Source organism: Polypterus senegalus, chromosome 12 (genome assembly GCF_016835505.1).
Source record: "Polypterus senegalus isolate Bchr_013 chromosome 12, ASM1683550v1, whole genome shotgun sequence".
Taxonomy (NCBI): domain Eukaryota; kingdom Metazoa; phylum Chordata; class Cladistia; order Polypteriformes; family Polypteridae; genus Polypterus; species Polypterus senegalus.
In genome coordinates, this window is record NC_053165.1 from 80,240,572 (window position 1) to 80,252,726 (window position 12,155).

Consider the following 12,155-nt stretch of genomic DNA (forward strand, 5'->3'; position numbering starts at 1 on the left):
AAAATGCAGATTACAAGCAGATCTTATGCAAGTCAGGAAGTCTAAAAATCACATAAAGATGTTTGTTCTAGCAGATAATTTCTGATGTTGATGTCTTGCCAGCTTAGATAACTAAACACATTTGAGGGGAAAGGCAGGAGAGAAACTGATTTGTAGGTACACTGTAACTTGGCACGATGTTCTTCTTCAGAGTAAAGGTTCTTGTGCTTGGGTTTGTTGCCATCACAAATGGTTGCCTGGTACAGTACATTCCAGATTGTTAGACAGATGCCATATTAATGCTCAGTGGTGCGTATATCACACTTTAAAATGTATTTAACCTGAAATATTCCTTTTGCCTCCCTGAAACAACAATTTCAATTGATTAATTTAAACACACATCTTAGAGTGCAACATCCATCCATTATCCAACCCGCTATATCCTAACTACAGGGTCACGGGGGTCTGCTGGAGCCAATCCCAGCCAACACAGGGCGCAAGGCAGGAAACAAACCCCAGGCAGGGCGCCAGCCACCGCAGTAGAGTGCAACAGTAAATCAGATTTAGACTGTCTTTTCTCTTTTAGCATATCACAGCAATGCCATTCACTCTTTGACAGCAGCTTGCACAACATTCTTTAATAGCAATAGACACACAGTTGTCCTACAAATAACAGGACAATAGAGAACACTTTAACTCCAACGTGATATCACTTACCTTAAATGTTATGTTGACTCTTGCATTAGGCTGGAGAGGAGAAGCACAATCCTAAAAATAACACATGTACTAAAAGGTAAAAAGATGAATGACTCAGTTTGTCCAACAAAAATGCCTGTGTGCCACCCCTTTAATCTCAAAGTCATGCCAGTGTAAATTCAGTAGGCATGCGAAAGTTGCGATGTATAAAGCCCTCAAGTATAATGTATGATGTACCTCTCTTGCTTATTTGCCAATATACATGAGTCACATGATGTACTGAGAGTGAGGAAAGTATTTCTTGAATTCTAAATATAGAAATATAACAGAATAATTGCACCAATTGTTAAGGCTTGTAACTGCAATAAAGCCACTACTTGACCCTTTCCGGTATCTATGCATAATATATCTTATCTGTATGTAAAAAATCATCATTTGATGTCCTAATCAAACTTTTAGGTTGTTGATTGTAGTTTATCAGGCTGCTTGTTTTCTGCTTGTTTGGATTTTCAATCACAAAGAGGCCCAGTGAAAGTCCCAACCCCTCCATGTTCCTAACTTGCTTCATTTAATTACAGAGTCACGGGAGTCAGAACACATCAGACACAAGGCAGAAACCAATCCAGGCATTTAAATACTAATATTAAAATTCAGTGTGATTCAATGTATTTTATTATAATGCCTCCCGGCAGATTCATTATACACAATACAAATAAGACCAACACTTATACAGAAAGGAACCTCATAAGCTAATGTTAAAGGTATAAAAACATTAATCCATGCAGTTCATGCAGTTTATTTTTTACTGAGCCTTTCAATGTAAATTAGTGGTATTATTTAAAGTTCTTTGGATGAATCGGACAGAAAGCAGCTCAATAAACCGATTTCAATAATTCTCTAGAAAGCTAATAGCTTTTTGGAGTGCTAGAAAGCTTGAGGAAACCATCATAATATACTGTACCTATACATGATAAATGTAAGATTGTAAAATAAATTGTATGATAACAGGTAACAAATAATCTTCCATTCTTTGCTTAAACCTTTGCCTTTCTGTGTGTCAGATATACAATAATAAACCTTCTTATGCATTCTAACAAAGAAGACCTCCTGCATAAATCTGTGGATCACCGAAAGTAATTAGTTGTTGAGCAGGGCCTAACGGATTGTACTGTAGAGTAATATTTTCATCATCCTTATACATACACTGCTCACAAAAATTTAAGAAACACATTAGATACATCAGATCTCAATATGAAGTTGGATATCTATACAAATAACGACAGGGCAATGTCTTAGGAACAAAAGGATGCCAAGTCTTTTAATGGAAATAAAAATTTTCTGCCTACAGAGGGCTCAATTGTGTAGACACCCTAAAATCAGAGTGAAATGAAGATGTGGCAGGCTAGTCCATTTTTTCAAAAACTTAATTTCTGCTACTCAAAATGCTTTTCAGTATCTTGTGTGGCCCCCACGAGCTTGTATGCATGCTTGCCAACGTCGGGGCATGCTCCTAATGAGACGACGGATAGTGTCTTGTGGCATTTCCTCCCAGATCTGTATGAGGGCATCCCTGAGCTGTTGTACAGTCTGAGGAGCAACCTGGCGGCGCCTAATGGACCGAAACATAATGTCCCACAGATGTTCTATTGGGTTTAAGTCAGGGGATCGTGAAGGCCATTCAATTGTTTCAATTCCTTCATCCTCCAGGTACTGCCTACATACTCTTGCCACATGAGGCCCGGCATTGTCGTGCATTAGGAGGAAACCAGGACCTACTGCACCAGCGTAGGGTCTGACAATGGGTCCAAGGATTTCATCCTGATACCTAATGGCAGTCAAGTTGCCGTTGTCTAGCCTGTAGAGGTCTGTGAGTCGCTCCATGGACATGCCTCCAAGATCATCACTGACCCACCACCAAACCAGTCATGCTAAACGATGTTACAGGCAGCATAATATTCTCCACAGCTTCTCCTGACCCTTTCACGTCTTTCACATATACTCAGGGTGAACCTGCTCTCATCTGTGAAAAGCACAGGACGCCAGTGGTGGACCTGCCAATTCTGGTATTCTATGGCAAATGCCAATTGAGCTCCCGGTGCTGTGCAGTGAGCACAGGGCGCAGTAGACATTTGGGCCCTCAGGCAACCCTCATGAAGTCTGTTTCTGATTGTTTGGTCAGAGACATTCACACCAGTGGCCTGCTGGAGGTCATTTTGTAGGGCTCTGGCAGTGCTCATCCTGTTCCTCCTTGCCCAAAGGAGCAGATACTGGTCCTGCTGATGGGTTATGGACCTTCTATGGCCCTCTCCAGCTCTCCTAGAGTAACTGCTTGTCTCCTAGAATCTCCTCCATGCCCTTGAGACTGTGCAGGAGACACAGCAAACCTTCTGGCAATGACACGTATTGATGTGCCATCCTGGAGAAGTTGGACTACCTGTGCAACCTCTGTAGGGTCCAGGTATCGCCTCATGCTACCAGTAGTGACACTGACTGTAGCCAAATGCAAAACTAGTGAAGAAACAGTCAGAAAAGATGAGAAGGGAAAAATGTCAGTGGCCTCCACCTGTTAAACCATTCCTGTTTTGGGGGTCATCTCATTGGTGCCCCTCTAGTGCATCTGTTGTTAATTTCATTAACATCACAGCAGCTGAAACTGATTAACAACCCCCTCTGCTACTTAACTGACCAGATTAATATCCCATAAGTTTCATTGACTTTATGCTATACTCCGATTAAAAAGTGTTCCTTTAATTCTTTTGAGCAGTATATTAAGCCACAACTATCAATTATAGTTAAACTTTAGTTGTTAGTCGTGTAGTGCAACTACTGTTAAATTGAAATGTCAGCATCACACTCATTTGAAATACAGTATGTCTTCTTTATGGTTAAATAACAGGCATTTCTGCTTAATACTTTAGCAACTCAGTATACTACTACTACTACTAATAATAATAATAATAATAATGTACTACAATTACTATAAACTGCAGTGGGCTGGCGCCCTGTCCAGGGTTTGTTTCCTGCCTTGCGCTCTGTGTTGGCTGGGATTGGCTCCAGCAGACCCCCGTGACCCTGTAGTTAGGATATAGTGGGTTGGATAATGGATGGATGGAATTACCATATAAAACACTTTTCTAACCTACTAAAGATATTTATGTAGACAGTGGGGAACCACTTCAGCCACCACCAATGTGTAGCATCCCCCTGGATGATGCAATGGCAGCCGTTCTTGCACCAGTGCACTCACCACTCATTAGCTGTTAGATGGTGAAGAAATGTGGGAGATAATTAGCCTGTAAGGGACAGAGAATGATTAATAAGTTGTAGGCATGACTAGGCCATTGTGGGCAATTATCCAGGACATCGGGGACCATCCTATACAGCCCAGGCTTTTCTTCGGTAGTCTCCTATTCGAGTACTGGCCGAGCCCAAACATGTTCAGCTTCAGTTGGATTACCTGTTCTGAAGTGCAGGTGGTACGGCTGCTGGCCATAATGTCCTTCCGATATATGTGAGCCTACTTGTTTCAATTTCCAAACTAAATGAGTTATATTTTCACTTAATTGTTAACTCTAAGGGGTTAATGAAATTTTTAATACCCTAATCAACCAATACAACATCCGTAAAATCTGACCCTTCCTTACTAATTATGCCAGTAAACGTCTTGCTTAGGCTCATCTTTCCTACAGGCTGGACTATTACAAGCAGCTTGAACCAGGCCTTTCCAACTCATCCCACTGTTATAGTCACCCATACTACTCCTCTGCTTCACTTACTAAGCTGGCCTAGAGCTACTACTAGAGTCCAGGTAAAAACTTTCCTCCTGACCTACAAGTTTCTGGATGGAACTTTGAATTCTCTTCAGTGTCTGGTCTGGCCATCTCTTTCTTGTGTTTGCTGTTCTTCCCTCAACCTGAGAGCTAACTGTGTCTGTTCTGGCCAGTCAAGCAAAAATGTGTGGTTCCTCAGTTCTGTCTGCCCAGCTCTATGCAACAGCGTCAAGTCTAATGATGTTGTGGCAATTTTTGAAAGTGCAGCTGTTCACCACACATTTTGGAACTTCTTAGGTTTTCCACATTTCCCCTTTCTTCTCATCCTGGATATTAAAAGTCGTACTGACCGTACCAATTGTGAGCAGTCTGTGATTTTATTTTACTGTTAGTTTAGGTGCGTTGGCAATCCTAAAGTGTCCCTAGTGTGTGTGTGTGTGCGTGTGTGTGTGCACCCTGTGGCTTTGTTTCCTGCCTTGCGCCCTGTGTTGGCTGCGATTGGCTCCAGCAGACCCCCGTGACCCTGTGGTTAGGATATAGCAGGTTGGATAATGGATGGATGTTAGTTTTGGTCTATACTTGAAACTAACATTAACATTAGGATTTTTGTGTGCTACTTTAAAATATTGAACTCTGTCACTTGTTATTTTTTTTTTACTTTTAGCTATTCACCCAAATAGACTGTGTGTATATTAATTATTTATAGAACATTAGGGTAATGGCATGTACTAAATAAATAATAATTTTAAAAAGGCCACACATATAAAACCACTTATCTTGATTTGAATGGTAATGATTTTAAAGAAATGCACATCTCTCACATACTGAGCCTTAGTTCATCTATCTTGAATTCATTCGATAATGTGTAGATTTGTACATGGACTTCTGTTGATGGGCTGTAGAAGTGTAGCCCACGGGGAAATAACACCAGGCCATCAAAGCAGCATTGCAAGCAAATGGTATTGATTATGAGAAAAATACAAACATTATAGACAAGCACTCTTTTTGTTAAGTTTCAACTTTAGTGTGATATTTTGACAGACTTATCATTTAAAGAGAGTGGAAAAATTTAAATTACAGACCAAAATGAAATGCCACCAGCAGTAAGGTAAGTAGGGCCTCCTGAAATATGTTGGGTTAAATGTCCTATTGTCATCTAAAATGTTCTTATGTGTTAGGATAGCAACGGAGACCAACCCATTTAAGTTGTGAGTAGCGTAACTTGACTTTGTATTTATAGACCCTTCACAGTAGTTTGGCTCAAGACACACTCAGTGATGTCAACATAAACTAGCCTGGTAAGCTGATCTCGCTAGCTAAATCATCCCACTAATGTAATGTTTTAATCATGAGTGTTTCTAGATAGGCCCTGGGTGCTGGACATTGAAGTATTTTGTTGTACTTAATTTTCAAATGATTTTGATGATGCTAATGGTATACATTTTGGAACGTTGGCCAGCTAATTGCATTGATACATTTACAAATAAGGGGATCATATGAAACAAATGGTAATCTTCATGACTGAGAGGAAAAAAACGTCAATTTTTTAAAAAGATGTCGTTAGTAATTAGGTTACATTAGACCAGAAAGGGGCGGCAAGTTGGCGCAGTGGGTAGTGCTGCCGCTTCACAGTAAGGAGACCTGAGTTAGCTTCCCGGGTCCTCCCTGTGTGGAGTTTGCATGTTCTCCCCATGTCTACGTGGGTTTCCTCCCACAGTCCAAAGACATGCAGGTTAGGTGCAATGGCGATTCTAAATTGGTCCTGGTGTGTGCTTGGTGTGTGGGTGTGTTTGTGTGTGTCCTGCGGTGGGTTGGCACCCTGCCTGGGATTGGTTCCTGCCTTGTGCCCTGTGTTGGCTGGGATTGGCTCCAGCAGACCCCTGTGACCCTGTGTTCGGATTCAGCGGGTTGGAAAATGGATGGATGGATAATGGATGGATGGACGGATGCTTCTTTGGTTTCAAGAGTACCGATATTAAAGTTCTTTGTATACTGCGGTCAAAAGATGAACTTTGATGGGTCAATAGTCTATGGAAGCAAGCAACAAAACCAAACAAATCAAACTTGTCCCAAAGTAATAATTACCAAAGAATCACAGAACTTGTACAGAACTTGAGGTGCATTGGCGATCCAAAATTGTCCCTGGTGTGTGGGTGTTGGCTGGATTGGCTCCAACAGACCCCCGTGACCCTGTATTTAGGATATAGTGGGTTTGATAATGGATAGATGGATGGCTTTACCAGAAAGCAGGAGACAGAGCTGGAGGTAGCAGAGTTAAAGATATTAAAATTTGCATTGGGTGTGACGAGGATGGACAGGATTAGAAATGAGGACATTAGAGGGTCAGCTCAGGTGGGACGGTTGGGAGACAAAGTCAGAGAGGCGAGATTGTGTTGGTTTGGAGAGATGCTGGGTATACTGAAAGAAGGGTGCTAAGGATAGAGGAAGAGGAAAAGAGGAAGGCCTAAGAGAGAAGGTTTATGTGGTGAGTGTGGACATGCAGGTGATGGGTGTTAAAGAACATGATGAAGAGGAGAGGAAGATATGAAAGAAGATGATCCGATGTGGCAACCTCTAACGGGAGCAGCCGAAAGAAGAAGAAGAAGATACATTTTATTAATCCTAAGGGGAAATTCAGAATAATAAGTTGTATGAAAGAAAAATCTAGAGAAAACCAGTGAAGTTATTTATTTATTTGTAACCTGCAGGAGTATTATGAATACAGTTCATGTGACCTTTTTCATTCAGCAATCAAAAAGATGAAAACTGCTATACTGATAGCCAAATTTTGATAAGAGGGAGCATTACACTAATTTTAGTTTTCTTTTTGGAGGTTTGTCATGAACAAGATGGACATCAGTCTTTTCATAGACTTCTTTCTTGCTAGATGTTTTGTTTGTTCCAACAATACTCCAAAAAAGAAAAATGAAAATAAGATCAGGCTATTGGAATAAATTGTCTTTTTTCTGACAGTTGTGCCTCCAAAGCAATACATGAACATATAATAATTATTTTTTCTCAAAGTGGATTAATGAAAATCTAAATCCATCCACTAACTCCTTAATGAGTAGATTGCTGTTTGCTGTCAGCATCTGGTTGATTTCTTAACCAGTGGTTTATTAAACTGACAGAGCAGTAAAAATATTCAAAGGAAGTCCCTGTCTGGGAGCCTGCGATTGCTTCGGGACGCTCCTCCGCGTGTCATCCCGTTGGGTGGAACCCCACAAGAGTTAGGAAACTCACTCACACGCAGCCATGATTCGTTTCAAAGGTAAAGTGCAGGTTAATTTGTTTTATGTATTTTTACTTTATATTTTGTATCAATCGTTTTTATATGAATAGGTTTGGGTTGTGGAACGAATCATCTGAGTTTCCATTATTTCTTATGGGGAAATTCGCTTTGATATACGAGTGCTTTGGATTGCGAGCACATTTCCGGAACGAATTATGCTCGCAAACCGAGGTTCCACTGGTATTTGGAAAACGTAGTTACAAGAATGTGGTCAGGGAACATATCAATGGAAGGAATGTAAAGGTATGCTAAAGTGAATTCCTGACAACATCAAAATCATTGGCCATTTTTACATACAGAAGATTAAGTATGCATTTGAAGAATAAAAAAATAAAGGCTACAGAAAACTGTGCGTGGTTTGTCTGGAAGTGAACGTTGTGTGGACTGAAGATCATTTTTATATACCATAGATTGTCTGAAACTGCTTGGTCCATTACAGGGTTGCAGGGCAGCAATGACATATTGTGATGGCACAGGTGCAAAGCAGTAAGCAGCCATAAGTGGTAGAATGGTTCATTGCAGGATACAGAAATACACAAATCTATATCAGTGCACGATTAGACTAATAGTTACCAAACAAAATAACGTGCAAACGTATCAAAAGCCAGAGTGCCTGAAGGAAACTTCTTCATATATGAAATGTACCAAATCCATGCAGATAGAACACACATCAAAAACGGAAACAGCTAACGCAGTCAATACTAGTTCATTGGAAAAAATACCCTTTCATTCTTTTTTTATTTTTTTTTAGAAAATACATACCTTTTATGTGTCTAGTGCTTTCAGAGTTAACATAATTACCAGAATAATAGAATTATTCCTACATTTTTACCTGGTTTAATTAGTGTTTGTATATAGCACCTTTCATTGTGAACATCTCCTCAAGATACTCTGCAGGTACAATACGTTTGTTTCCATATTTCTGCATTATGTTCATTGCCATTGTTATGTGACTCAGTCGTGGTTGTGCAGTGAGTCAGCCATGGAGGTTGAGTCTTAAATCATCCAACCCGCTATATTGTAAGTACTGGATCACAGGGGTCTGCTGGAGCCAATCCCAGGGCAAAAGGCAGGGGACGCGCGCACACACAATGCACCTAACCTGCATGTCCTTGGACTGTGGGAGTAAACCCACGCAGACACGTGGAGAACAATAAAACTCCACGCAGGGAGGACCCGGCAAGCGAACCCAGGTCTCCTTACTGCGAGGGAGCAGCGCTACCACTGCGCCACCGTGCCGCACGAGTCTTAAATTATGTCATCCTTAATGGCGCTTTTTACAATGAACAGCGTCTCAAGATTCCAGGACTTATTTCAATCATTTATTTTGTAAATAGAAATTTTTAAGCCATAACTCTATTAAAAATAAGTACTCGAAGTGTCATATAATAATAATTCATTAGAATGTAGTTATAATATTCGTTCTTAATATTGATAGTACTTTGACGCAGAATATAACAAAGCAAAAGCAATACTGCAGAAGACAGTTTTGCCCACATGCTGTGGTTGTTTGATGTATATATTTAAGTGATTTTAATCATTTTCCAGTGTTGTGGATCATCTCCCCATATAATTGAAGTCTTTTGTGTAAATGTTGGCAGTGCTTGATTTCCTTACTCCTTCGCAATATAAAACTGATTCAGAAACTATATTTGTATAAGTCACAACAGCAGTGCTGTACTGTGATGTTATAAAGTGAAGATTGATGAGTCAACCACTTTTTGCTATATAAGAAGTCCGGAGCAGTTTTAAAATATGTAGTCATTAAAAACATTTTTATTATTATTCCCTGAGTAGTAATACTAGTAATGCACCATGTTGTTATTATTTCTTCAATATCATTTGAAAAGGTGGAAAAAATGACACATTGCAATGTAATGCCTTCGGAATGACATCACTGCGCAGCAGTCGCGCCGCGATTGGACGCTGCTTTAACCAATCGGGAGTCTTTCGGAGCACACACAAATAGGACACTTTTAAAAAGAAAAGGAACTTTTAAAGAGTGCCCTACAACGTCTGCAAGAGCGTGAGCGGGGGGGAAAGGCAGCTCGAGTCCCGCATACTTCATCACCTCAGCCTCTGCACTAGAGGATTTTCTATCTCGTCTCATCCTTGCGAGAGACTCCGAGAAAGCAAATCATGTCTGTCCATTTCAACAGAGGGCCCGCCTACGGACTGTCCGCCGAAGTCAAGAGTAAAGTAAGTGGTTGTGGTTGCACTGCTGCTGTGGCACCTTCGATGAGCCGTTACGAGAATGTCCACATTTTCAGCAACTGTGAAGTCAAGAAAAGAAAATATTGCTAGGCAGACATCAAATGGGCAAGTAAATGGAATACAGTTAAGTGTGAAGATGGTTAGCTTTAGCTGATCGTGACGTGCGGGTCCAAAAGTATTTCAGTATTTCTCTTTTGTGTATGACTACAGTACCTCAAGTCAATCCATTTTTAAAAATCTGCAAACAAAATTGGTCATTTTTATTTTCCCTTTTTATCAATTTTCAGAAACTGACAGTTTGCGCGTTACAGGCACACCCATCAATTAGTAACCGTCTCTTTCTCTATGTTATCATTACTGTATCTTTATCTTTCACAGGTGTCATTATTGAAGGGTATGTACAATATTTAAGATACGTGACAAGGCAGTGCAAAGTTAAGATCATCGGATAACGGTTTAAATAAAGTGACAGCTTATTACTCTTGTTAACAGTTGATTGGCAAAACAAGCTTTTCAGTCTGGGATGTAGACAAAAATTAGCATAAAACAATTTGGAAATTGGCCGTAGTGAGTAAACGATACTTTCTATACAAGGTGAAGTAAAACGACTCTCTCAATACATATGTGCAGATTCTGAACATCATTTAAGAATTTCCTTTTCATCTTTGAGTTATAAATATTTAACTGATGAACTTGAATACAGTACTGCCCCAAACCTAAACACCCCATGTGTATACATGCTATGTGCAAGGTTCATTTGTGATAATAAATTAAGATCTAGATTTTAAAAACTGAATAGCCAGATAAATGTCATTGTTAACTTAAAGTTCATCGCTGGTAAACCTCTTCTCGGTACCACATGCAGTATATTGCAAAGAGAGTTGCTGCGTTTGGCATTTTGTAATAATCCGTAACAAACATTTACAGATAGGTGTTTACAGTGAATAAGAAGAGTGGGCTTATGTCAATTAATCATTATAATTATCTGTACATTAGTGTTTTGTTTTTGCTATTACGTTTTGGATGGTATGGCAGAACAGAGATTAGTGATGCTACCTCACAATTCAAGGGAGCTGCTTTGATTTGAACATGGGACGTTGTCATTGTGGAGTTGGCGTATTCTCTTTTATCCTCACGGGTTTTCTCCAGATATTCCCTCCACCAAAGATACAGATTAGGACCACTGCCAGCCATACCTGACACTCTGTGAGGGTGTGTTTGTGAGCCTGGATAAAATGTTTAACATGTGTCTGCTATCAAGATTAAAGATCTAGTTTGATTGTGTGTTTGTTGGTAATTGGTGTCAAGAATGTAATTTAAAATACATTACAAAGCAGCAGGGCCAAATCCCATTTTAAAGCTATTGTGCCACAGAGGCGTTTACTTAACCATTTGTCCTGTCTGTGCTATATATAATGTAGACGTGCATCTAAAATGTAAAACTACTTTTGGGATAGAGTTCATCATGAACAAATATGTATAATATGAATTTTTCTCTTTGTTTGTATATTCAAGTCCAGGTTGACAATTTCTTATATAATAACCTTAGTGGTACATCCTATAATACATTCATTTTATATCCAAGCAATAATGTAAACCGAGATTTTATTAAATGGTTCATGTAAAAAGAAATGAATGCCAATGGAAAACCTCATTGTTCATTCTTTCTCATGTATAACACTTAGCTTTATTGTTACCATTGGGAGACAATCAGCTTATTTCATATGTTTGAGGTGCTCAGCTTAGGCTCCAGATAAGATGGAGTAGACAGGTTGGGAAAATGGAAGGACAGAAAAAATCACAAATAGCTAAAAGCAAAATATTGTGTGCAACAAAAAGAGTATAGGACGGACAGAATCATACTTAATATGCCATTCAGTGATGTTCTGTACAGTGTCACATTACAGTGAATACACCTTTGATTGGCAGCTTATTGAAAGCTCTACAGGAAGATCAAATACAGAACAAGAACCCACTGAGGCCCTCGGTCTGCACCCCCCCTCATGGTCATTTTCTAAACTTTGTGACTTTTCACACTTCACCATTAAATGAGATGCTGTGCCTCTAGGATGTCAGGGCTAGATTAGAACAGAGCAGGGTACTTTTTAAAAATATAATAAAATAATAAGAATGGTAAATTCAGTAGGGCGGCACGGTGGCGCAGTGGGTAGCACTTCTGCCTCGCAGTTAGGAGACCCATCTGG

At 39.8% G+C, this 12,155-nt stretch overlaps 1 protein-coding gene across 1 annotated transcript in view; it reads left to right on the forward strand.

The window, feature by feature from the left end:
- Window positions 1-9,720: 9,720 nt before the first annotated feature.
- The window catches only part of cnn1b (calponin 1, basic, smooth muscle, b), a 41,924-nt gene continuing 39,489 nt past the window's right edge, over window positions 9,721-12,155 (forward strand). Inside the window, exon 1 of the mRNA XM_039772570.1 lies at window positions 9,721-9,936. Coding sequence (XP_039628504.1) covers window positions 9,877-9,936 — 60 coding nt within the window. The 5' untranslated portion in view covers window positions 9,721-9,876. The remainder of the gene's footprint in view (window positions 9,937-12,155) is intronic.